General features: G+C 60.3%; 1 protein-coding gene across 2 annotated transcripts in view; it reads left to right on the top strand.

Moving 5' to 3' along the window:
• EFTUD2 (elongation factor Tu GTP binding domain containing 2) overlaps positions 1-25,473 on the top strand; it is a 48,187-nt gene that overhangs the window by 20,110 nt on the left and 2,604 nt on the right. For both annotated transcript variants that reach the window (XM_068167201.1, XM_068167202.1), the window contains exons 11-25: positions 2,013-2,137; positions 3,726-3,789; positions 4,786-4,876; positions 5,740-5,875; positions 7,040-7,167; positions 8,402-8,595; positions 8,716-8,827; positions 10,487-10,627; positions 11,611-11,712; positions 15,502-15,584; positions 16,611-16,697; positions 17,868-17,994; positions 18,491-18,578; positions 20,228-20,346; positions 24,111-24,205. In XM_068167201.1, coding sequence (XP_068023302.1) covers positions 2,013-2,137; positions 3,726-3,789; positions 4,786-4,876; positions 5,740-5,875; positions 7,040-7,167; positions 8,402-8,595; positions 8,716-8,827; positions 10,487-10,627; positions 11,611-11,712; positions 15,502-15,584; positions 16,611-16,697; positions 17,868-17,994; positions 18,491-18,578; positions 20,228-20,346; positions 24,111-24,205 — 1,692 coding nt within the window. The remainder of the gene's footprint in view (positions 1-2,012; positions 2,138-3,725; positions 3,790-4,785; positions 4,877-5,739; positions 5,876-7,039; positions 7,168-8,401; positions 8,596-8,715; positions 8,828-10,486; positions 10,628-11,610; positions 11,713-15,501; positions 15,585-16,610; positions 16,698-17,867; positions 17,995-18,490; positions 18,579-20,227; positions 20,347-24,110; positions 24,206-25,473) is intronic.

Here is a 25,473-nt window from a genome sequence, read left to right as displayed (position 1 = left end):
CTCCCCCTCTGCTCAGCTCTGGGGAGACCCCACCTGGAGTCCTGCCTCCAGCTCTGGAGCCCCTATGACAAGAGGGATGTGGAGGTGCTGGAAGGTGTCCAGAGCAGGGCCAGGAGGAGGAGCAGAGGGCTGGAGCTGCTCTGCTGTGAGGACAGACTGAAGGAGTTGGGGCTGTTGAGTGTGGAGAAGAGAAGGCTCTGAGGTGACCTCATTGTGGCCTTCCAGGATCTGCAGGGGGCTCCAAGAAGGCTGGGGAGGGACTGCTCAGGCTCTCAGGGAGTGATAGGACTAGGGGGAATGGAATGCAGCTGGAGGTGGGGAGATTGAGGCTGGAGGGGAGGAGGAAGTTCTTGCCCATGAGAGTGGTGAAGCCCTGGACTGGGTTGTGCAGGGAGGTGGTTGAGGCCCCAGCCCTGGAGGTGTTTGCAGCCAGGCTGGCTGAGGCTCTGGCCAGGCTGATCTAGTGTGGGGTGTCCCTGCCCATGGCAGGGGGGTTGGGACTGGATGATCCTTGTGGTCCCTTCCAACCCTAACTGATACTACTATGATACTGCCTGCTGACTGAGCAGAGAATCACAGCAGGGTGGGGGTTGGAAGGGACCTCCAGAGATCATCCAGTCCAACCCTCCCTTCCAGAGCAGGGTCAGCCAGGGCAGGTCAGCCAGGAACACATCCTGGGTGAGAAGGAGACTCTACAACCTCTCTGGGCAGCATGCTCCAGGGCTCCAGTACCTTCACACCAAAGAATTTTTTCCTCATATTGAGGTGGAACTTCCTGGGTTCCAGTTTGTGCCCCTTGCCCTTTGTCCTGTCTCTGGGCACCACTGACAAGAGCCTGGCCCCTTCTTGACACCTGCCTCTTCGATAGATATTTATACACATTGATCAGATCCCCTCTCAGCCTTCTCTTCTCCAGGCTAAACTGCCCCAGGGCTGTCAGCCTTTCCCCATCAGACATGTTCCAGTCCCTTCAGCATCCTTGTAGCCTCCATTGGACTCTCTCCAACATTTCCCTGTCCATGTTGAACTGGGGAGCCCAGGCCTGGACACAATGCCCAGCCAGGTGCTAAGCAGCAGCTCCTGGCCAGCTTTCCCCCCAGTTTCTGTGACTCTGTTGGTCTGGAATATCCCTTTGGCCACTCAGGGTCAGCTGTCCTGGCTGTGTCTCTTTCCAGCTCCTTGTGCCCCTCCAGCCTCCTTGCTGGCAGGGTATGAGGAGCTGGAAGGTCCTTGGCTTGTTAGGAGCACTGCTTAGCACCAGCTGCAAACAGGAGGTGGTAGCAGCATCGCTCTCCTCCTGAATCCAAAGCGCAGTACTCTGCCAATTCCTGGCACATTAACTCCATCCCAGCCCAAACAGCCTCCAGTTGCCCCAGGGGAGGTTTAGGTTGGACACTGGGAACAGTTTCTTTCCCTTGAGGGTTGTCAAGGCCTGACCCAGGCTGCCCAGGGCACTGCTGGAGTCCCCAGCCCTGGAGGGGTTTCAAAGCCGTGGAGGGTTTGAAGGCCAGGTTGGATGTGGCTGTGAGCAACCTGCTCTAGGGTGAGGTGTCCCTGCCCATGGCAGAGGTGTTGGAACTGGCTGATCCTTGAGGTCCCTTCCAACCCCAACAGTTCCCTGCTGTGTGGTGCTGAGGGCCATGGTTTGGTGGTGCCCTGGCAGCGCTGACTCTGTAACCTTGAAGGTCTCTTCCAAGCCAAACAGCCCTTGCTTGGCTGACCAATTTTGCTGCCTTTTTTTGTTAGGGTGAGGAAAACTCCACCTGTCAAACCCCACAATTGCTCCAGTTCTAGGTCTTGAAGTGTCTTTTGCCCAGCCCTGCTTTGCAGCTGAGAGCCACCACGACGCTGAGCCCGGCGCCCCGGCGGCGCTCACGCCACAGCCTGCTGCCAGGCGCTCCTTTGGCACCGTGGAGTCCTTCTGCCTGCTTGGCTCTTTGGGGTGGGAGGTGGGTTTTGGGGTCTGCCCTGGTTCCTAGCACTGATGGGATGTTTTCTCTGTCTCCTCTCAGCATGTATTCCACCGATGAGAACCTCATCCTGTCTCCCCTCCTGGGCAATGTGTGCTTCTCCAGCTCGCAGTACAGCATCTGCTTCACCCTGGGATCCTTTGCAAAGATTTATGCAGACACATATGGTGAGGATTAGCCAGGCACCTCCTGCACTCCAGCAGCTCATTCCTTAACCTTCTTCTGCTGAGGCTTTTCAAGCCATTCAGCTTGGACTTTTCACTGCACTCAGGAGGCTCTGGCATGTCTAGGAGTGGAGAAGTGCTGGAAGGCTGAGCCCTGGGTGGTTTAAAAGCAAGCTTCCACTTCCAGCTTGCTTTCAGCTGGAGAGCTTCTCCTGCTGGATGTTTCTGGAGTCAGAAGCCAATATTTTATACATCCTCCTAAGCAGTAAAGCCAAGCCCAGCCATGGCAGCTGAAGGCTTTGTGCTTTTTGCCTCATCACCACAGCTTGGAGCCAAAGCAGTTAAGTTCTGCCTGGCTTCAGAGGAGTCTCCAGAGTCTGAGACTCAGCTGCAGCCAGGCACAAGCTTGGCCCACAAGGTTTTGCACTCTTGCCCTCCTTCTTTTTTAAGAAACTCTCTTCTTCTGGCTTTGATTTAATTTTCTGCTCCCCAGGTGGCCACTCAAGGCCATGTGCCACTTGTAGAAGTGGGCTTTTTGCTGGCCTGAGCCAGCTGCACAGCCCAGGCTTTTGAAGTGTGACGCTGGGGAGTTGGGGTTGAGCTGCAGGAGCCATGGGCAGGGGGGAAGGATGGTGCAGAGCAGCTGGCCTGGCTCTGCTGAAGAACTTAGCCCGAGGGAGGGTGAAGTGGGAGAGGTCAGGGACTGATGTGGCAGGACTCTCATGTGTCCCCAGGACTTTGGAGGCATAAGTGGTGGAGGCTCTGTGGGTGTAGCAGCTTTAACTCAGTGCCTGCTGGGGTGGTGCCCCCTCCTTGGGGGCCTGGTGAGGGTGCAGGCGCAGGGGGTGGGGGATGTGGGGCAGGGGTGAGCTGGGTGAGTGCTCCCAGGCGGAAACAGTTGGTTGTGGCCACGAGGGATTTGATGTGCAGCCACCACACTGCAGCTACCCTGAGTTCCAGGGAGCTCAACTGTCAAAGCTGCAGCCACCATGAAATTGCTGCTGCCTGCTCATCTGCCCACAGCCAAAGCTTGTTGGGAAACTGCTGTGAGTGATCCCTGCTGCTGTCCTCTGTGTGAATTCACCCTGACAGCCAAGCACCTCTCTGCTCCCTCAGCACTTGGGTGCTTAGTGCCCCAGCTGAAACAGGCAAAAGGACCTGGAGATGCACAGCAAGGCAGAAGATGCCTGTGGGGCAGGAGGGGTCTCACCCATCCTGGCACCTTGGCACCGCAGCAGCAGGTCACGGCGTCTGGAGGACAAAGAGATGCCAGTGGGTTCCTGCAGCATGGTGTCTGGCCAGCCAGGCTCTTCTCAGCTCTTCTCAGCTCTAACCCTGCGTGTAGCTGAGAGGTGAAGTGTTCTGAGGGGTCTGTGAGCCCCCAGGCTATGGGGTCAGCCTCGGTGGGCTGTTTCCTGCCCCTTCTCTGCCTGCTCTCCCTGGCTCGGGGCTTAATCATTTGTTCGCTCTCCAGCACTGCCCTGCTAAATTGAATCCTCAGGGTTGTTTCCAAAGCCAAAGCCCAGAGAGCTGCAAGGTGAGAGTAAAGCAGTGACAGCTGAGAGACTTGGCCTTTGCTTTTTGCCTTCAGGAGACATCAATTACCAGGAGTTTGCGAAGCGGCTCTGGGGAGACATCTACTTCAACCCCAAGACGTAAGAGGCCTCTTCCAATGGCTGTGGATTTATGCCTGGCTTTCCCCCTCCTTTCCCTGCTAAACCAGATGATTAGGTGACCACTCAAGGTCCCTTCCAGCAGAGCCTCAGCCCCCAGGGCAGCAGCTTTCTGCAGAGCACCTCAGCACTTCCTGCTGGAAGAGGCTGGGGAAGCTTTCCTGGGGCTGCTCTGAGCATGGCTTAGTGCTGGAAGCTGCAACTCTGAGAGGGCCCTAGGGGTGCTGGTGGGCAGTCACTGACCAGGAGCCAGCAGTGCCCAGGTGGCCAAGAAGGCCAATGGCAGCCTGGCTTGGGTCAGAGCAGGGTGGGCAGCAGGGCCAGGAGGTGACCATCCCCCTGTGCTCAGCCCTGGGGAGGCCACAGCTGCAGTGCTGTGCTCAGCTCTGGGTTTCACTCCAGGCAGGACACTGAGGGGCTGGAGCCTGTCCAGAGCAGGGCAGCCAGGCTGGAGAAGGGCCTGGAGCCCCTGGGCTAGAGGAGGGCTGAGGGAGCTGGGGGTGTTCAGTGTGGAGCAGAGGAGGCTGAGGGAGACCTCCTTGCTCTCTCCAGCTCCCTGCAGGGAGGTTGGAGCAGCAGGGCCAGGAGGTGACCATCCCCCTGTGCTCAGCACTGGGGAGGCTACAGCTGGAGTGCTGTGCTCAGCTCTGGGTTTCACTCCAGGCAGGACACTGAGGGGCTGGAGCCTGTCCAGAGCAGGGCAGCCAGGCTGGAGAAGGGCCTGGAGCTGTCCTGTGAGCCTGTGTCCTGTGATGTGGGAGGGGTTGAGTGTTTGGTGTCAACCCATGTGGGCCTCTCAGATGCTGTAAGTGGGAGCAGAGAGGCTCCTCCGACCTTCTTTTGGAGTAAGCCTGACTCCTGTGTTCCTGGCAGCTTCCTGGCAGGATTGAGGGGGAGAAGAGCACCTGGGAAGAGCAGAGGTGGTGTCTGCAGGAGTGCCTGCAGGCTCCTCATGGCTCTGCTTTGCTCTCCCCACAGGCGCAAGTTCACCAAGAAGGCTCCAACCAGCAGCTCCCAGCGCAGCTTTGTGGAGTTCATCCTGGAGCCCCTCTACAAGATCCTGGCTCAGGTCTGTGGTAGTTCATTCTCCTCCCCACAGCTCCAGAGAGGAGCAGCCAAGAGCTGGAGGTGGGGTGGTGTGCCTGGTGCCTGTGGAACTCCCCTGCCCCATTCTTTAGTGGGATTTTCACAGACTGAAGAGCAGATTGGTGGCTGAGGGAGGTTCTCCTCCCCCTCTGCTCTGCCTGGGCTCCCCAGATCAAGAGAGACAGGGAGCTGCTGGAGAGAGTCCAGGGGAGGCTCTGAAGATGCTGAGGGGCCTGAAGCATCTCTGAGAGGAGGAAGGGCTGAGAGCCTGGAGAAGAGCAGCCCCAGAGGGGAGCTGATTGATACCCAGGAAGGGCTAAAGGCTGGGGGGCAAGAGGCTGGGGCCACTGAGGCTGCTCAGTGGTGTCCAGGGACAGCACAAGGGGAAATGGGCACAAACTGGAACCCAGGAGGAAGAACTTCTTTGGACTTTGAGGGTGCTGGAGCCCTGGAGCAGGCTGCCCAGAGCATCCTTCTCTGGAGAGATTCCAAACCCCCTCTGGGCATTGTGCTCCTGGGCAAGCTGCTGTGGGTGCCCTGCTGGAGCAGGGGGGCTTGGGCTGGATGATGTCCAGAGGTCCCTTCCAACCTCACCATGCTGGGATTCAGGGATGGGGTTTGGGGATGCAGAGCTATAGTGAGCAACTCCTTAACTGCCTTCACCCTTTCTGGTGCTCTCTGGTGTCAGCCCAGGGATGTCTGGAGCCAGCAGCCAGTTCCTTTGGGAGCTCTAAACCACAGCAGGTCAAGAGCCCTGAGGATGGTGGCTGCTCTGTGAAGCTGCACTGGAGAGTGCAGGCTTGGACCCCCTCAGCAGAGCTGAGAGTGGTGTTTGTTGTCTTGCAGGTGGTGGGGGATGTGGACACCACCCTGCCCAGGACTCTGGATGAACTTGGGATCCACCTGACCAAAGAGGAGCTGAAGCTGAACATCCGGCCCCTGCTGCGCCTCGTCTGCAAGAAGTTCTTTGGGGAGTTCACAGGTCCCTGCCCCTTGCCCTCCCCTCAGGGTGTCCTCCTTGCCCTCCCCTCAGGGTGTCCTCCTTGCCCTCCCCTCAGGGTGTCCTCCTTGCCCTCCCCTCACGGTGTCCTCCTTGCCCTCCCCTCAGAGTGTCCTCCTTGCCCTCCCCTCAGGGTGTTCTCCCTGCCCTCCCCTCAGGGTGTTCTCCCTGCCCTCCCCTCAGGGTGTTCTCCCTGCCCTCCCCTCAGGGTGTCCTCCTTGCCCTCCCCTCACGGTGTCCTCCTTGCCCTCCCCTCAGGGTGTCCTCCCTGCCCTCCCCTCAGGGTGTCCTCCTTGCCCTCCCCTCAGGGTGTCCTCACTGCCCTGCCCCCACACCACCACCTGGGGGCTGTTACAGCCACTTGTGTCCACCTCCCCCCCTCCCTTCTCAGCCTAAACACTAAATGCTGAACCTTTGGCCCCAGGGATGGTTTGAGACCCTGCTCACATCTTGCCCCTGGCTGTGGCTGAGCTGCAGCCAGCAGGACTTTGCCTTGGGTTTCTTAGGGGCCTCCAGCAGCCTGGGCTGGAGCAGCAATGCTGTGGGCAGCAGGGGCAGGGCAGGGATTGTGCCCCTGGGCTGGGCACTGGGGAGGCCACAGCTGGCATCCTGGTGTGACTCCTCACTGGAGGAAGGACATTGAGAGGCTGGAGCAGGGCCAGAGAAGGGCAACAGAGCTGGGGAAGGGTCTAGAGAGCAGGGCTGGGGAGGAGCAGCTGAGGGAACTGGGTGTGAAGAGGAGGCTGAGGGGAGGCCTCATTGCTCTCTGCAGCTCCCTGAGAGGAGGCTGGAGCCAGGTGGGGGTTGGGCTCTGCTCCCTAGGCTCAGCTGATAGAATGAGAAGAACTGGCCTGAAATTGTGCCAGGGGAGGGTTAGGTTGAAGATGGGGAAAAGTTTCTTCACTGCAAGAGTGGTCAGGGATTGGCACAGGCTGCCCAGGGAGGTGGTGGAGTCCTCATCCCTGGAGGTGCTGAGGAAACCTGTGGCCATGGCCCCTGGGGCTGTGGTTTAGAGGCCACGGTGGGGTTGGGCTGCTGGTTGGACTGTGTGGTCTCAGAGGTCTTCTCCAAGCAAACCAATTCTGTGATTCTGTTTCTCTCCTCTGTGCTGCTGGCTCCTGTGGTGATGAAGTGTTGCTTTTGCAGGCTTTGTGGACATGTGTGTGCAGCACATCCCCTCCCCAAAGGTGGGGGCCAAGACCAAGATCGAGCACACCTACACCGGCGGCGTCGACTCCGACCTGGGGGAGGCCATGAGCGAGTGCGACCCTGACGTAAGCAACCTCTGCTGCTGGGCTCTGCCCCTCCAGAAGCCTGGCAGAGCCTTGATAGGGCAGCTGCCTCCCAGAGCCTTGACAGGGCAGCTGCCTCCCAGCCAGCCAGCTGCACACATTTGACTTGCAGCACTTTGAAACCTCTCATCCGATACCCAAACAAATCTCTTCGCTCTGAGGACCTTCAGCTGCCTGCCAGGGCAGCCCTTGAGAGAGGAGCTTGGTTGACAGTGAAGAGCAGGACTAGGTCAGGACTTCAGAGCACGTGGGAGCTGCAGGGTGATTTTGGTGTCCTTTTGCTGTCTGTTTTTGTCCCTTTTCCTTGAAGTTTGCTATCTTTTTTTCCCTCTCCAAGCTCTGAGGAAGCTGAGCTGAGCAGATAAGACTCAGCCCACGTTAGCTGGTCAGCACCTTCCCTAGCAAAGCCTTCCAAACCCTCCAGCCTCCCAACAGCTTCTCCTGAGCTGTCATTCAGAGCTGTCTGGAGCCACCAACGCCAGCCAGCAGCTTCCTGAGGGACTTGCCCATGGCTTTTGCTCTAAGGTCTGCAGAGGAAATGAATCTCTCACCTGAAGGAGTGACACCATGCAGTGGTGGCTGTCACCAGACCACCAGGTGTGGAGTGACCTTGTGGGCCTGAGAGCTGTGATCTCTGGAGGCTGTGGGGTGCTCTAAGCTGGTTTGGAAGCCAGCAGATGGCATTTGGGCTCGTGGCCTTGCCCCAGCCATTCTTTATTGCTCCCCAAGAGGAGGGAGGAGAGCTGCAGAAGACTCTACCAAAGTCATTCCAGGGCTCTCCATGTCAGGCTTCCAGTGGGAGGGAGCAGAGAAGGACTTCCTGAGGGTGTCTAGAGACAGGGCAAGGGGGGATGGTTTGAAGCTGAGGGAGAGCAGGGTTAGACTGCAGCTGAGGGAGTAAGTTCTTCAGTGTGAGGGTGGTGAGACTCTGGCACAGGCTGCCCAGGGAGGCTGTGGCTGCCTCCTCCCTGGAGGTGTTTAAGGCCAGGCTGGATGAGGCCTTGGACAACCTGGGCTGGTGTCCCTGCCCAGGGTGGGGAGGTTGGAGTGGATCATCTCTGAGGTCCCTTCCAATCTGAGCCATTCTGTGACTGTATGAATGAGACCTGGCAGGTCAGGAGAAGCGTTTCTGACCCCAGCCCTCTGTACCCAGGAGCCTGCAGCCCTGTGGCTGTTCCTCACCCCTGTTTTGAAGGCTCTTTGCTCTCTCGGGCAGGGGCCCCTGATGTGCCACACCACCAAGATGTACAGCACGGATGATGGGGTGCAGTTCCACGCCTTTGGCAGGGTGCTCAGTGGCACCATCCATGCTGGGCAGCCTGTGAAGGTCCTGGGAGAAAACTACACCCTGGAGGATGAGGAGGATTCCCAGATCTGCACTGTTGGCCGCCTCTGGATCTCGGTTGCCAGGTATGGAGAGCTCTGGCGCTGGGCTCCTCTGGGAGGGGAGGTACCTGGGGGCCCTGCTGCTGGGGAAGGGCTTGAGGCTGGCAGCAGGGAGCCCTGCAGTGATGTTCTCCTGCCCTTTAGGTATCACATCGAGGTAAACAGGGTTCCTGCTGGCAACTGGGTGCTGATAGAAGGAGTGGACCAGCCCATAGTGAAGACTGCAACGGTCACAGAGCCTCGGGGCAATGAGGAGGTAACTGCAGAGCTGCTGCCAGCCTTACAGGGAGCCAGGGTGATGGGACACAGCCAAGACATTGAGGGGCTGGAGTGGGTCCAGAAAAGGGCAGGGGATGGCTAAGGGATCAGGTCCAGCCAACATGGATTTAGGAAGGGCAGATCCTGCCTCTCCAACCTGATCTCCTTCCATGCCCAGGGGACTGCCTGGTGGCTGTGGGGCAGGCTGTGGATGTGGTCTGCCTGGACCTCAGCAAGGCCTTTGCCACCATCCCCCACAGCAAACTCCTGGCCAAGCTGTCAGCCCCTGGCTGGGACAGCAGCTCTCTGAGCTGGGTTAGGAACTGGCTGGAGGCTGAGCCCAGAGAGTGGTGGTGAATGGTGCCACAGCCAGCTGGCAGCCAGGCACCAGTGGTGTGCCCCAGGGAGCAGTGCTGGGCCCCAGCCTGCTCAATATCTTTATTGATGATTTGGAGGAGGGGATTGAGTCCATCAGCATTAAATGTGCAGATGACACCAAGCTGGGGGCAGGAGTTGATCTGTTAGAGGGCCGAAGGGCTCTGCAAAGGGACCTTGCCAGGCTGGACAGATGGGCAGAGGCCAACAGGATGGCATTCAACAAGTCCAAGTGCCAGGGGCTGCACTTTGGCCACAGCAACCCCAGGCAGAGCTACAGGCTGGGGGCAGAGTGGTTGAGAGCAGCCAGGCAGAGAGGGACCTGGGGGTAATGGTGGACAGCAGCTGAACAGGAGCCTGCAGTGTGTCCAGGGGGCCAAGAAGGCCAAGGGCATCCTGGCCTGCAGCAGGAAGAGTGTGGCCAGCAGGAGCAGGGAAGTCCTTGTGCCCTGTGCTCAGCACTGCTGAGGCAACACCTGGAGTCCTGTGTCCAGTTCTGGGCTCCTCAGGTTAGGAAAGAGGTTGAGCTGCTGGAAGGTGTCCAGAGAAGGGCAAGAAAGCTGGGGAGGGGTCTGGAGCACAGCCCTGGGAGGAGAGGCTGAGGGAGCTGGGGTTGCTTAGCCTGCAGAAGAGGAGGCTCAGGGGAGACCTTCTTGCTCTCTGCAACTCCCTGCAGGGAGGTTGGAGCCAGGTGGGGGTTGGTCTCTTCTGCCAGGCAAGCAGCAGCAGAACAAGAGGACACAGTCTCAAGCTGTGCCAGGGGAGGTTTAGGCTGGAGGTGAGGAGAAACTTCTTCATAGAGAGAGAGTGATTGGCCTACTGGGATGTGCTGCCCAGGGAGGTGGTGGAGTCCCCATCCCTGGAGGTGTTCCAGAGGGGATTGGATGTGGCACTTGGAGCCATGGTTTAGCCATGAGGTCTGTGGTGCCAGGTTGGACTCAATGATCTTTGAGGTCCCTTCCAACCTTGGTGATGCTGTGATACTTGGTGCCATGGTCTAGTGGGCATGAGGTGTTGGGTGACAGGTCTTGCCCAGCCTTGGCAGAGTTAGAGAGTGGTTGGGCTGGATGATCCTGGAGGGCTCCTCCAACCAAAGTGGTTGTGTGATTCTCTTCTGTGACCCCCAGAGCTCCAGGGCTGAGGTTAATGAAACCTTGGCTGCTGAGGAGCCCTGGCACAGGAGGCACCCAGGGGAAGAGAAGGGCTTCAGGTGCTGTGTGTGTGCCTCCAGTGGCCACCTCAGCAGGCAGAGGGTCAGCTCCTTGTCCTTACCTGCCTGCAGGCTCAGATCTTCCGTCCTTTGAAGTTCAACACCACCTCTGTCATCAAGATAGCTGTGGAGCCAGTGAACCCCTCCGAGCTGCCCAAGATGCTGGATGGGCTCCGCAAGGTCAACAAGAGCTACCCCTCCCTCACCACCAAGGTACTGCTGCTCCCCCCCTGCCTGCTCCTGGGGGCCACTGAGCTGCAGAATCCCTCCTTTGGCTCACTGTGGCTGTTGTTTGTCCTGGGCTCTTTCCTTGCTCTTGCAGCTGATCTCATGAATCACTTGGAAGTAGCAAACTGTAGATCCAGCAGAGCCTCAGCCCCCAGGGCAGCAGCTTTCTGCAGAGCACCTCAGCACTTCCTGCTGGAAGAGGCTGGGGAAGCTTTCCTGGGGCTGCTCTGAGCATGGCTTAGTGCTGGAAGCTGCAACTCTGAGAGGGCCCTGGGGGTGCTGGTTGGCAGTCACTGATCAGGAGCCAGCAGTGCCCAGGGGGCCAAGAAGGCCAAGGGCAGCCTGGCTTGGGTCAGAGCAGGGTGGGCAGCAGGGCCAGGAGGTGACCATCCCCCTGTGCTCAGCCCTGGGGAGGCCACAGCTGCAGTGCTGTGCTCAGCTCTGGGTTTCACTCCAGGCAGGACACTGAAGGGCTGGAGCCTGTCCAGAGCAGGGCAGCCAGGCTGGAGAAGGGCCTGGAGCCCCTGGGCTGTGAGGAGGAAGCTGGCAGGGTTCAGGCTGGAGCAGAGGAGGCTGAGGGAGACCTCCTTGCTCTCTGCAGCTCCCTGCAGGGAGGTTGCAGTGAGCAGGGCACAGCCTCTGCTCCTTGGTGCCAAGGGCCAGGAGCAGAGGCAATGGTTCCAGACTGCCCCAGGGGAGGCTCAGGCTGGAGCTCAGGAAATCTTTCTGCCCTGGAAGGGATCTCAGGCACTGGCAGAGGCTGCCCAGGGCAGTGCTGGAGTCAGCATGCCTGGGGGTGTGCAAGCAGCAGGGTGAGCTTGCAGTGCTGGGTGGAAGGTTGGTCTGGCTGAGCTTGGAATCTTCTCTGTAATGCTGGGGCTTCCTCAGGCCCATGGAGGAGCCTGGAAGGGGGGGAAGGAGGTGTGAGAGCAGTGATGCTGGCAGCTGAAGCCTCTCCTCTCTGTCAGGTGGAGGAGTCTGGGGAGCACGTGATCCTGGGGACGGGGGAGCTGTACCTGGACTGCGTGATGCACGACCTGCGCAAGATGTACTCAGAGATTGACATCAAGGTGAGGCCCTGGGGGGGGAGGGGGGACAGCCCCCCCAGCTGGGGCAGGGCTTTGTGCCCCTGTCTCAGGAAGGTGGGAAAATTCAATGTGGCTGAAGGCACAGCATGGATTGTGCCATGCCCCTTTAAAAGGCAAAGGTGAAGCTGTTGGGATGTGAGGTAGCTTTGCACCTGGAAACTGGAGCCCTGCAGTTGCTTCCTTGCCCTGACTTGAAGGCAACAATGGTGACAACATCAACAGCTGAGGGGTGAGCAGCTGATGTGGTTTACCTGGGCCTGAGCAAAGCCTTTGGCACTGTCCCCACCACAGCCTGGGCTCCAGGCTGGTGACACATGGGTGTGATGGGTGACCACTGGATGGATACAGAACTGGCTTGATGGCCGCACCCAAAGAGTGGCTGTCCATGGCTCCATGGCCCAGGGGAGGCCAGGGACAAGCAGAGTCCCTCAGGGATCAGCCCTGGGCCCAGGCTTGTTCAACATCTCTGTGGGTGCCATGGACAGTGGCACTGAGTGCAGCCTCAGCAGGGTTGCTGATGACACCAAGCTGTGTGGGGCAGCAGACAGCTGGAGGGAAGGGATCCATCCAGAGGGAGCTGGGCAGGCTGGAGAGGTGGGCACAAGCCAACCTCAGGAGGTGCAACAAGAGCAAGGGCAGGGTCCTGCAGCTGGCTGGAGGCAATCCCAGGCACAAATGCAAGCTGGGCAGGGACTGGCTGGAAAGCAGCCCTGAGGAGAGAGCCTTGGGGGTGCTGGGGGAGGAGAAGCTCAGCAGGAGCTCTCAGTGTGCACTTGCAGCCCAGAAAGCCAAGCAGAGCCTGGGCTGCAGCAGGAGAAGTGTGGCCAGCAGGGCAAGGGAGGTGATTCTCCCCCTCTGCTCAGCTCTGGGGAGACCCCACCTGGAGTCCTGCCTCCAGTTCTGGAGCCCCTATGGCAAGAGGGATGTGGAGGTGCTGGAAGGTGTCCAGAGCAGGGCCAGGAGGAGGAGCAGAGGGCTGGAGCTGCTCTGCTGTGAGCACAGACTGAAGGAGTTGGGGCTGTTCAGTGTGGAGAGGAGAAGGCTCTGAGGTGACCTCATTGTGGCCTTCCAGGATCTGCAGGGGGCTCCAGGAAGGCTGGGGAGGGACTGCTCAGGCTCTCAGGCAGTGATAGGACTAGGGGGAATGGAATGAAGCTGGAGGTGGGGAGATTGAGGCTGGAGGGGAGGAGGAAGTTCTTCCCCATGAGAGTGGTGAAGCCCTGGACTGGGTTGTGCAGGGAGGTGGTTGAGGCCCCAGGCCTGGAGGTGTTTAAGGCCAGGCTGGCTGAGGCTGTGGCCAGGCTGATCTAGTGTGGGGTGTCCCTGCCCATGGCAGGGGGGTTGGGGCTGGCTGATCCTTGTGGTCCCTTCCAACACTGACTGGTACTAGGATACTATGAAGGGAAAAAACCAGCAGGGAGAAAGTAGCCTTTGCCTCCTGAGCAAGCTGATAGCCCCTCCACAGCATCCCTTGCATAACAAAGCTCCAGTTCTGCAGAACAAGGTTGCATGGATCCAGGAAGAGGCTCAGGCTGAGTGTGTGGAGGCTGAGAACTTGATGCTGCACCTACATCTACTGGCAGAGCTCTGCATTTGTGCACACAGCCTCTGCAGCCAACGTCCTTGCACATGTGCTGCTCTGTTCATGCACATCAAGCTGCTGGGTGGCAGGAACCTCTGAAAGGGAAAGGAGCTGGAAGTTGGAAGTGTCCTCAAGGCATATCTGCAGGTGACACCATGCTGAGTGGTGTGGGGGATGGGAGTGGGGGGATGGGATCCATCCAGAGAGACCTGGAGGGGTGGAATGAGGAGGTCTTAGGAGGTTCAACAAGGCAAAGGGCAAGGTCCTGCACCTGGGTTGGGGCAACCCTGGATATCAGTCCAGGCTGGGGGATGATGAGGTTGAGAGCAGCCCTGCAGGGAAAAGAGTTGGAGGTGCTGGTGGGGGAGAAGCTGGACAGGAGCCAGCAATGGGCACTGCCAGCACAGGAGGCCAAGGGCAGCCCAAGGCTGCCTAACCCAGCTCAGAGAGCTGCTGTCCCAGCCAGGGGCTGACAGCTTGGCCAGGAGGTTGCTTTGGGGGATGGTGGCAAAGGCCTTGCTGAGGTCCAGGCAGACCACATCCACAGCCTGCCCCACAGCCACCAGGCATCACCTGGGCATGGAAGGAGCTCAGGTTGGTCAGGCAGGACCTGCCCTTCCTAAACCCATGCTGGCTGGGCCTGAGCCCTTGGCCATGCTCTAAGTGCTGTGTGATTGCACTCAGGATGACTGTTCCATGATCTTGCCTGGCACTGAGGTCAGGCTGCCAGGCCTGGAATTCCCTGGCTCATCCAACCTGCCCTGCTTGTGGCTGGGCACCACCTTGGCAGCTTCCAGCCCTCTGGGACCTCTCCAGTGAGCCAGGACTGCTGACAAATGATGGAGAGCGGCTTGGCAGCTCATCTGCCAGCTCTCTCAGCACCCTAGAATGGATCCCATCTGGTCCCATGGACTTGTGGGGATCCAGGTGGCTGAGCAGATCTCTAACTATCCCCATTTTGGGTTAGGAACTGGCTGGAGGCTGAGCCCAGAGAGTGGTGGTGAATGGTGCCACAGCCAGCTGGCAGCCAGGCACCAGTGGTGTGCCCCAGGGAGCAGTGCTGGGCCCTGTGCTCTTTAACATCTTCATTGATGATCTGGATGAGGGCATTGAGTCCATCAGCAGTAAATGTGCAGATGACACCAAGCTGGGGGCAGGAGCTGAGGGTAGAGAATCTCTGCAGAGAGACCTTGCCAGGCTGGGCAGATGGGCAGAGGCCAAGGGCAGGAGATTGAACACATCCAAGTGCCAGGTTCTGCACATTGGCCACAGCAACCCCAGGCAGTGCTACAGGCTGGGGGCAGAGTGGCTGAGAGCAGCCAGGCAGAGAGGGACCTGGGGGTAGTGGTGGAGAGCAGCTGAACATGAGCCAGCAGTGTGCCCAGGGGGCCAAGAAGGCCAATGGCATCCTGGCCTGCAGCAGGCAGAGTGTGGCCAGCAGGAGCAGGGAGGTCATTCTGCCCCTGTACACTGCACTGCTGAGGCCACACCTTGAGTCCTGTGTCCAGCTCTGGGCTCCTCAGGTTAGGAAAGAGGTTGAGCTGCTGGAAGGTGTCCAGAGAAGGGCAAGAAAGCTGGGGAGGGGTCTGGAGCACAGCCCTGGGAGGAGAGGCTGAGGGAGCTGGGGTTGCTTAGCCTGCAGAAGAGGAGGCTCAGGGGAGACCTTCTTGCTCTCTGCAACTCCCTGCAGGGAGGTTGGAGCCAGGTGGGGGTTGGTCTCTTCTCCCAGGCACCCAGCAGCAGAACAAGAGGACACAGTCTCAAGCTGTGCCAGGGGAGGTTTAGGCTGGAGGTGAGGAAGAAGTTCTGCACAGAGAGAGATTGGCCACTGGGATGTGCTGCCCAGGGAGGTGGTGGAGTCCCCATCCCTGGAGGTGTTCAGGAGGAGACTTGATGGGGTGCTTGGTGCCATGGGTTAGTTGGTTAGGTGGTGCTGGATGATAGGTTGGATATGATGATCTTGAAGGTCTCTTCCAACCTGCTCTGGTCCATTCCATTCCATTCCATTCCATAATGGAATGCAGGAGGCACCCAAGCACCTTGTGCAGGCCCCAGTGGGGTCCATATCCAGTGGGGATCCAAACACTGGCAGCTGAAGCCACCTTTCTTTTTTGCCCCTGCTTCACTTCACCCCTAGCCCCAAAGGGAAGTCCTGGAGACCCTCCCAAACCTCTTGGCTGTTGTTGCAGGTTGCTGATCCTGTGGTGACCTTCTGTGAGACAGTGGTGGAGACATCATCCCTGAAGTGCTTTGCTGAGACACCCAACAAGAAGTAAGAGCCTGTGGGCAAGCTGGGGCCTGGGCACATCATCTTTTAGCCCAGTTTTGCCCATTTCCAGCTCTTTTGTGTGGCTGGGGGATGTGTTGGGATCCCAGAGCAGGTGCCTGAAGGCAGCCCTGGGCTCTTTGGCACCTGCTCTGGGATCCCAACACATCCAAACACTTCATGAGCAAACCTTCTGTGGGTGTTTTTGTGTTGCTTGGTGGTGCCCTGGAGCCTTCCAGCCTGGTCTCATCTGCTTCCTTCAGCATGTGTTGGAGAGAGGGCAAGCTGTGAGGGAGCAGAGGCTTGATTGAGCAAGGGGAAAAGCCAGGAGCAGAGGACCTCTCAGTGCCTGAAGTGGCAGGGCAATGATGATGTGTAGCATGCTGAAGGCAGCTTTCCTGGGTGGTTTCTTGGGTCTGCATTGCCCTGGTGGAGTCTCCCCTTGGGTTTGGGAGGGAGAAAGGTTCCAGGCTTGGGTTGGTCTCTGGGGGGGCAGCTTGGTGGGGGTTACCCAAGGCAATATCTTGTGTGTGTGGGCCATGGTGAGTGGTGGCTCTGACAGACACATTGGGTGCTCCATGGGCTTCCTCCTGCAGCCCTGGGCATCTGACAGGGGGGATGGAGCTGTGCTGGAGGTGGGCAGACTTCAGAGGGCAGTGGTAGAGTGTCTGAGCTGTCCTCACAAGTGAGGGCCATGGGTGGCTTCATCTCCCCAGCTGGAGGGGAGGCAGTGAGGGCCATGGGTGGCTTCAGCTCCCCAGCTGGGGTGGAGGCAGTGAGGGCCATGGGTGGCTTCAGCTCCCCAGCTGGAGTGGAGGCAGTGAGGGCCATGGGTGGCTTCAGCTCCCCAGCTGGGGTGGAGGCAGTGAGGGCCATGGGTGGCTTCAGCTCCCCAGCTGGGAGGGAGGCAGTGAGGGCCATGGGTGGCTTCAGCTCCCCAGCTGGGATGGAGGCAGTGCAGCCCCTGCAGTCCTGCCAGCTCCTCCCACTTCCATCACCCCAGGAGCTAACTGCAGCTGCCTCTGTTCTCAGGAACAAGATCACCATGATTGCTGAGCCTCTGGAGAAAGGACTGGCAGAGGACATTGAAAATGAAGTGGTGCAGATAACGTGGAACAGGTACAGCAGATCTGGGCAGGGCAGGAACCCTTCTAGAAGCAAATGTTTTGGGGAATAAAGGGAAGGCAGAGATCTGCCAAGTGCTCAGCAGCAGCCTCTAGACAGGGCTCCTGGCCCCAGCATTGCTCCCAGCTACTCCAGGAGCATCTTCCCCCGCCACCAGAATGCACTGGGTTGGAAGGGAGCCTTGAAGGTCATCTTTGAATCACAGAGCTGTCAGGGCTGGAAGGGACCCCAAGGCTCAGCCAGTTCCAAACCCCCTGCCATGGGCAGGGACACCTCACACCACAGCAGGTTGCTCACAGCCACCTCCAGCCTGGCTGCAAACACCTCCAGGCAGGAGGCTTCCACCACCTCCCTGGGCAGCCTGTGCCAGGCTCTCACCACCCTCCTGGGGAACAACTTCTTCCTCTCACCCATTCTCAATCTCCCCACTTCTAGTTCTGCTCCATCCATTCCCCTTAGTCCTATCCCTCCCTGACACCCTCAAAAGTCCCTCCCCAGCTTTCTTGCAGCCCCCTGCAGATCCTGCAAGGCCACAATGAGGTCTCCTGGGAGCCTTCTCCTCTCCAGCCTGCACAACCCCAACTCCCTCAGGCTGTGCTCACAGCAGAGCAGCTCCAGCCCTCTGCTCCTCCTCCTGGCCCTGCTCTGGACACCTTCCAGCCCCTCCAGATCCTTCCTGGCACAGAGGCTCCAGCACTGGCCCCAGAGCTCCAGGTGTGGTCTCAGCAGAGTGGAGCAGAGGGGCAGAATCCCCTCCCTGGCCCTGCTGGCCACACTTGTCTTGCTGCAGCCCAGGCTCTGCTTGGCTCTCTGGGCTGCAAGTGCTCCCTGCTGGCTCCTGTTGAGCTTCTCCTCCCCCAGCACCCCCAAGGCCTTTTCTCCAGGGCTGCCCTCAAGCCAGTCCCTGCCCAGCCTATATCAGTGCCCTGCCCCAGCTGCAGGACCTTGCCCTTAGCCTTGTCCAAGCCCCCTGCAGTGAGCAGGGACACCTCCGACTAGGGCAGGCTGCTCAGGGCCCCATCAGGTTTGGCCCTCGGCAGATGAGATGCTCCAGGTGAAAAGCTGAAGCCAACTGATGCCTGAAGGGAGCAGGGTGATAAACAGTGCTGTGAGTGCAGGTCAGAGCCTTGTTTCCTGAAATCCCTTCCCTCCTCCTTTGATCAGGAAGAAGCTGGGGGAGTTCTTCCAGACCAAGTACGACTGGGATCTGCTGGCTGCCCGCTCCATCTGGGCCTTCGGGCCAGACGCCACCGGCCCCAACATCCTGGTCGATGATACTCTGCCCTCAGAGGTGAGAAACACAGGCAGGGAGGTCACATTTCAGTGAGAGGTTTGGCCTGTGATGCCAAGAGGTGACCACCCACCCCTGCCAGAACCTGCAGCAAGGCCCTGATGCTGTTGCAGTGCTCCCTGGCTTGCCAGATCCTTATCCTGCTGGACTTCCTCCACCACGCTCTGTGCTTTTCTCCTCCACACTCCTGCACTCGGCCAGCACCTTGCCTGGTGCTTTGCAGGCATTGCTCTTGGGGCAAACATCCTCACAACTGGCAGTCAAGCGGCCCTGCCTTCCAGGATTGCCAAAATGTGGCCTCTGAGTTTCTCTCTGGGCTGGACTCTAGGTGCCAAGCTCTGCAGGTGATGCTCCTGAGCCGTGAGAGAGAGGAATGGGCACTGGGGTGCCAGGGGTCATTGCTGCTCCTCTAGGAACTGGCTTTTGAGCACTGGGGGCTGTTGATGCCTTGTGATGCAGGTTGGGTGTCTGAAGCAGTCTGTCTGTCTGTCTGTAGGTGGACAAGTCCCTGCTGGGCTCTGTGAAGGACAGCATCGTGCAGGGATTTCAGTGGGGGACCAGGGAAGGGCCTCTCTGTGATGAATGTAAGTAGGACCTGGGGGGAAGTGGAGCTGCTGGGCTGAATTCTGTCATTTCTAAGGGTTGAGCTGGTTTCACTGGTGCAGTCCCTCAGTGGTCAGGTCCCTTCTCACACCACAGCTGGGGACAGCTCTGAGGATCATGGAATAGTAGGGGTTAGAAGGGACCTCCACAGGCCGAGTCCAACCCCCTGCCAGAGCAGGATCACCCAGGGCAGGTCACACAGGAACACATCCAGGTGGGTCTGGAAAGTCTCCAGAGGAGACTCCACAACCTCTCTGGGCAGCCTGCTCCAGGACTCCAGCACCCTCACTCCAAAGAAGTTTTTCCTCATGTTGAAGTGGAATCTCCTGGGTTCCAGTTTGTGTCCATTGTGTTCTGTCACAGGGCACCAGTGAAAAGAGCCTGACCCCTTCCTGACATCCACCCCTTAGATCACAGAATCAGTCAGGGTTGGAAGGGACCACAAGGATCAGCCAGCTCCAACCCCCCTGCCATGGGCAGGGACACCCCACACTAGATCAGCCTGGCCAGAGCCTCAGCCAGCCTGGCCTTAAACACCTCCCCTCTCAGCCTTCTCTTCTCCAAGCTAAACAGCCCCAGGGCTCTCAGCCTGTCCTCATCAGACAGATCTTCAAGTCCCTTCATCATCCTCACAGCCTCCCTTGGACTCTCTCCAGCAGTTCTTTGTCCATTTTGAACTGGGAAGGCCAGAGCTGGACACACTGCTCCAGATGTGGTCTCAGCAGGGCAGAGCAGGGGGGCTGACAAGGCATGGAACTGAACCTCCCCCTTTTCTCTGGCTGTAGATGCCCCCCAGGTGCTGACACTTGGTGTCTGCCTATAAACTTCTTTGGTGTGAGGGTACTGGAACCCTGGAGCAACCTGCCCAGAGAGGTGAGAATAGAATAGAATAGAATAGAATAGAATAGAATAGAATAGAATAGAATAGAATAGAATAGAATAGAATAGAATAGAATAGAATAGAATAGAATAGAATAACCAGGTTGGAAGAGACCTTCAAGATCATCCAGTCCAACCTCTCACCCAGCACCACCTGATCAACTAAACCATGGCTCCAAGGGCCTCATCCAGGCTCTTCCTAAACACCTCCAGGGATGGGGACTCCACCACCTCCCTGGGCAGCACATCCCAGTGGCCAATCTCTCTTGCTGGGAAGAACTTTCTCCTCACCTCCAGCCTAAGCCTCCCCTGGCACAGCTTGAGACTGTGTCCTCTTGTTCTGGTGCTGCTTGCCTGGCAGAAGAGACCAACCCCCACCTGGCTCCAACCTCCCTGCAGGGAGTTGCAGAGAGCAAGAAGGTCTCCCCTGAGCCTCCTCTTCTCCGGGTCGTGGAGTCTCCTTCTGTGGAGACTTTGCAAACCCACCTGGATGTGTTGCTGTGACCTGCCCTGCCAGCTGGCACTGTGGCTCCCCCAGCTGAGGTGCAGCCAGGCCAGAGGGCCCCCTGCACGATAAGCCTCTGCCTGCTCCGTGTTGGACAGGCAGGGCTGGGCCCTGGCCGTGCCCTCCCTGCTGGCATTAGATGCAGGAGAGGCTGTGGTGGCTCCAGGCCCGTGGCTGCTTGCCCCGGGGGTGGGGGTGGCCGGGGCCGTGCCGGGGGTGAGTCGCTGTGCTCTCTGCCTCCCGCAGTGATCCGCAACGTCAAGTTCAAGATCCTGGACGCGGTGATCGCGCAGGAGCCTCTGCACCGCGGCGGGGGCCAGATCATCCCCACGGCTCGCAGGGTGGTCTACTCTGCCTTCCTCATGGTGAGCACCGAGCTGGACCCCCCCAGCCTCAGCCTCCTGTGCTGGCAGCTCCCAGCAGCGCAGCCTGAGCGGCTCTGTCCGCCCAGGGGGCCCTGAGCGGCTCTGTCTGCCCTGTGTGGCTCTGTCTGTCCTGGGAGCCCTGAGCAGCTCTGTCCGCCCTGGGGGCCCTGAGAGGCTCTGTCTGCCCTGAGCGGCTCTGTCTGCCCCGGGGGCCCTGAGAGGCTCTGTCTGCCCTGAGAGGCTCTGTCTGCCCTGAGCGGCTCTGTCTGCCCCGGGGGCCCTGAGAGGCTCTGTCTGCCCTGAGAGGCTCTGTCCACCCCTGGAGGCCCTGAGTGGCTCTGTCTGCCCTGAGAGGCTCTGTCTGCCCCAGGGGCCCTGAGTGGCTCTGTCTGCCCTGAGAGGCTCTGTCCGCCCCTGGAGGCCCTGAGTGGCTCTGTCTGCCCTGAGAGGCTCTGTCTGCCCCGGGGGCCCTGAGTGGCTCTGTCTGCCCTGGGGGCCCTGAGTGGCTCTGTCTGCCCTGAGTGGCTCTGTCTGCCTCGGGTGGCCCTGCACGGCTCTGTCTGCCCTGAGCGGCTCTGTCTGCCCTGGGGTCCCTGAGTGGCTCTGTCTGCCCTGAGCAGCTCTGTCTGCCCCGGGAGCCCTGAGCAGCTCTGTCCGCCCTGGGGGCCCTGAGAGGCTCTGTCTGCCCTGAGAGGCTCTGTCTGCCCCGGGGGCCCTGAGTGGTTCTGTCTGCCCTGAGAGGCTCTGTCCGCCCCTGGAGGCCCTGAGTGGCTCTGTCTGTCCTGAGCGGCTCTGTCTGCCCCGGGGTCCCCGAGTGGCTCTGTCTGCCCTGAGAGGCTCTGTCTGCCCCGGGGGCCCTGAGAGGCTCTGTCTGCCCTGAGAGGCTCTGTCCGCCCCGGGGGCCCTGAGTGGCTCTGTCTGCCCTGAGAGGCTCTGTCTGCCCCGGGGGCCCTGAGTGGCTCTGTCTGCCCTGAGCGGCTCTGTCTGCCCCGGGGGCCCTGAGTGGCTCTGTCTGCCCTGAGCGGCTCTGTCTGCCCCGGGGGCCCTGAGAGGCTCTGTCTGCCCTGAGAGGCTCTGTCTGCCCCGGGGGCCCTGAGTGGCTCTGTCTGCCCTGAGCGGCTCTGTCTGCCCCGGGGGCCCTGAGTGGCTCTGTCTGCCCTGAGAGGCTCTGTCCGCCCCGGGGGCCCTGAGCGGCTCTGTCTGCCCCAGGAGCCCAGAGCGGCTCTGTCTGCCCTGAGAGGCTCTGTCCGCCCCGGGGGCCCGAGTGGCTCTGTCCGCCCCAAGTGGCTCTGTCCGCCCTGGGGGCCCTGAGCAGCTCTGTCTGCCCCAGGCACCCTGAGTGGCTCTGTCCACCCCAGAAGCCCTGAGCGGCTCTGTCCGCCCTGAGTGGCTCTGTCCGCCCTGAGCGGCTCTGTCTGCCCTGAGCGGCTCTGTCCGCCCTGAGTGGCTCTGTCCACCCCAGAAGCCCTGAGCAGCTCTGTCTGCCCTGAGCGGCTCTGTCTGCCCTGAGCGGCTCTGTCCGCCCTGAGCGGCTCTGTCCGCCCTGAGCGGCTCTGTCCGCCCTGAGCGGCTCTGTCCGCCCTGAGCGGCTCTGTCCGCCCTGAGCGGCTCTGTCCGCCCTGAGCGGCTCTGTCCGCCCTGAGCGGCTCTGTCTGCCCTGAGCGGCTCTGTCTGCCCTGAGCGGCTCTGTCCGCCCTGAGTGGCTCTGTCCACCCCAGAAGCCCTGAGCGGCTCTGTCTGCCCTGAGCGGCTCTGTCTGCCCTGAGCGGCTCTGTCTGCCCTGAGCGGCTCTGTCCGCCCTGAGTGGCTCTGTCCACCCCAGAAGCCCTGAGCAGCTCTGTCCGCCCTGAGCGGCTCTGTCCGCCCTGAGCGGCTCTGTCCGCCCTGAGCGGCTCTGTCCGCCCTGAGCGGCTCTGTCCGCCCTGAGTGGCTCTGTCCGCCCTGAGCGGCTCTGTCTGCCCTGAGCGGCTCTGTCTGCCCTGAGCGGCTCTGTCCGCCCTGAGTGGCTCTGTCCACCCCAGAAGCCCTGAGCGGCTCTGTCTGCCCTGAGCGGCTCTGTCTGCCCTGAGCGGCTCTGTCCGCCCTGAGTGGCTCTGTCCACCCCAGAAGCCCTGAGCGGCTCTGTCTGCCCTGAGCGGCTCTGTCCGCCCTGAGCGGCTCTGTCCGCCCTGAGCGGCTCTGTCCGCCCTGAGCGGCTCTGTCCGCCCTGAGTGGCTCTGTCCGCCCTGAGCGGCTCTGTCTGCCCTGAGCGGCTCTGTCCGCCCTGAGTGGCTCTGTCCACCCCAGAAGCCCTGAGCGGCTCTGTCTGCCCTGAGCGGCTCTGTCTGCCCTGAGCGGCTCTGTCCGCCCTGAGTGGCTCTGTCCACCCCAGAAGCCCTGAGCAGCTCTGTCTGCCCTGAGCGGCTCTGTCTGCCCTGAGCGGCTCTGTCTGCCCTGAGCGGCTCTGTCCGCCCTGAGCGGCTCTGTCCGCCCTGAGCGGCTCTGTCCGCCCTGAGTGGCTCTGTCCGCCCTGAGTGGCTCTGTCCGCCCTGAGCGGCTCTGTCTGCCCTGAGCGGCTCTGTCTGCCCTGAGCGGCTCTGTCCGCCCTGAGCGGCTCTGTCCGCCCTGAGTGGCTCTGTCCACCCCAGAAGCCCTGAGCGGCTCTGTCTGCCCTGAGCGGCTCTGTCTGCCCTGAGCGGCTCTGTCTGCCCTGAGCGGCTCTGTCTGCCCTGAGCGGCTCTGTCTGCCCTGAGCGGCTCTGTCCGCCCTGAGTGGCTCTGTCCACCCCAGAAGCCCTGAGCAGCTCTGTCTGCCCTGAGCGGCTCTGTCCGCCCTGAGCGGCTCTGTCCGCCCTGAGCGGCTCTGTCCGCCCTGAGCGGCTCTGTCCGCCCTGAGCGGCTCTGTCCGCCCTGAGTGGCTCTGTCCACCCCAGAAGCCCTGAGCAGCTCTGTCTGCCCTGAGCGGCTCTGTCTGCCCTGAGCGGCTCTGTCCGCCCTGAGCGGCTCTGTCTGCCCTGAGCGGCTCTGTCTGCCCTGAGCGGCTCTGTCTGCCCTGAGCGGCTCTGTCTGCCCTGAGCGGCTCTGTCCGCCCTGAGTGGCTCTGTCCACCCCAGAAGCCCTGAGCAGCTCTGTCTGCCCTGAGCGGCTCTGTCCGCCCCGGGGGCTGTGGCTTTAGAGGGAATCCTTCCCCTGGCAGCACCTCCAGCGCCCCGGGGACTAGCAGAGCAGGTCCAGGAGGTTGCAGGCTGGCTGGAAGCTTGTGCAGGGCATCTGCTCTGCTTCCTCTTTTTGCTGCTGTGTGGCTTGCTGGAGGGGTGGGTGTGGGGCAGAGGGGCCCCTGGCCAGAAGGATGGGTGGAAGGTGAGGTGTGGGAACTGGCATGGAAACAGGAGGGAAAGCTTTTACCCTGTGAGGGTTGACAGAGCCCTGGGACAGGCTGCCCAGGGGGGTTGTGGAGTCTCCCTCTCTGGAGATATTCAAAACCTTCCTGGATGTGTTCTTGTGTGATCTGCTCTAGGTGATCCTGCTCTGGCAGGGGGGGTTGGGGTGGATGAGCTTTTGAGGTCCCTTCCAGCCCCTGAAGTTCTGTGGTTGTGGCTCTGTGATGGAGAAAAGCTCCTCCCAGTGTTTGGGGCTGGTTTGGGCAGCCTTGGGGCAGCAGGAGCCCTTTCATCCCAGGTCAGGCTCTGTGTTAGACTCAAGTGTGCCAGTCCCTGACTCTGACTGGAATCAAAAGGTGTGGGAGCTGCTGGAGGCTCAGTGCTTTGTGTCCCTCTTCCCTCCCAGGCCACCCCTCGTTTGATGGAGCCTTACTACTTCGTGGAGGTGCAGGCCCCTGCCGACTGCGTGTCCGCGGTGTACACAGTGCTGGCCAGGAGGAGGTGAGCTGCTGCCTGCTGGGGTGGGATCAGAGGATCCCAGGATCCTAGGGGGTGGAAGAGACCTCCAAAGATCATCCAGTCCAACCCTCTGCCAGAGCAGGGCCATAGAATCCAGCACAGGGCACACAGAACACATCCAGACAGGGCTGGAAAGGCTCCAGAGCAGGAGACTCCACAACCTCTCTGGGCAGCCTGCTGCAGGGCTCTGGGACCCTCACAGTGCAGAAGTTCCTCCTCATGCTGAGCTGCAACCTCCTGTGCTGGAGTTTAGATCCGTTGCCCCTTGTTCTATCACAGGGTGCAGCTGAGCAGAGCCTGGCCCTGTCCCTCCCTCCTGCCCCCCAGCCCTCAGATATTTATAAACATTTATTAAATGCCTTCTCAGCCTTCTCCTCTGCAGACTGAACAGCCCCAGGGCTCTCAGCCTCTCCTCCCCAGGCAGTGCTGCAGTCCCTTCAGCATCCTTGGAGCCTCCCTTGGACTCTCTCCAGCAGATCCCTGTCCCTCCTGAGCTGGGGAGCCCAGAGCTGGATGCAATATTCCAGGTGTGGCCTCACCAGGCCAGAGGAGAGGGAGAGGAAGCCTCCCTGGCTCTGCTGGCCACACTCCTCTGAATGCAGCCCAGGACCCCATTGGCCTTCTTGGCCACCAGGGCACATTGCTGCCCCATGGAGATGTTGTTATCCACCAGCACTCCCAGGGGCTGGTTGTTTGCAGGTGTTCACAGTCCCAGCACTGCTTGTGGAGCAAGGGGAGGAGGGGAAATCCCTGCCAAGTGACAGCTGAAAGCTTCCTGCACCCATCCCAGCCCCTGTGGTGTGTGAGTAGGGGGTGTCCAGGGTCGCAGGCTGCCCTTGGCTGGTGCCTGGTTAATCCCTGAGTGTCAGAGAGGAAATGGTGTAAAGAGACATGAGACCCCATCTAGAGAGCTGCCCCAGCTCTGGGGCCTCCAGTGTAAGGACATGGCCCACTTGGAGTGGAGGAAGCCACAGCAATGACCTCAGGGCTGGGAGCCCTCTGCTGGGAGGCCAGGCTGAGAGGGTTGGGTTCTTCAGCCTGGAGACCTGGTGGCCTTTGAGCAGCCTGCAGGGGAGCTGGGGAGGAATCTGTGTCAGGAGTGTGCTGACAGGCCAAGGAATAATGGCCTCAGAGTGACAGGAGGTAGACTGAGATTAGATTAGAGGAGGAAATGGTGAAGCACTGGACCAGCCCAGAGGAGTTATGATGCACCTGGTAGCGTTCAAGGCTCTGAGCAACCTGCTCTGGGT

This window comes from Melanerpes formicivorus, unplaced genomic scaffold, assembly GCF_026170545.1.
Source record: "Melanerpes formicivorus ecotype bairdi unplaced genomic scaffold, bMelFor1.0.p_v2 SCAF_113, whole genome shotgun sequence".
Classification (NCBI taxonomy): domain Eukaryota; kingdom Metazoa; phylum Chordata; class Aves; order Piciformes; family Picidae; genus Melanerpes; species Melanerpes formicivorus.
This window is presented reverse-complemented; position numbering and strand designations above follow the sequence as displayed.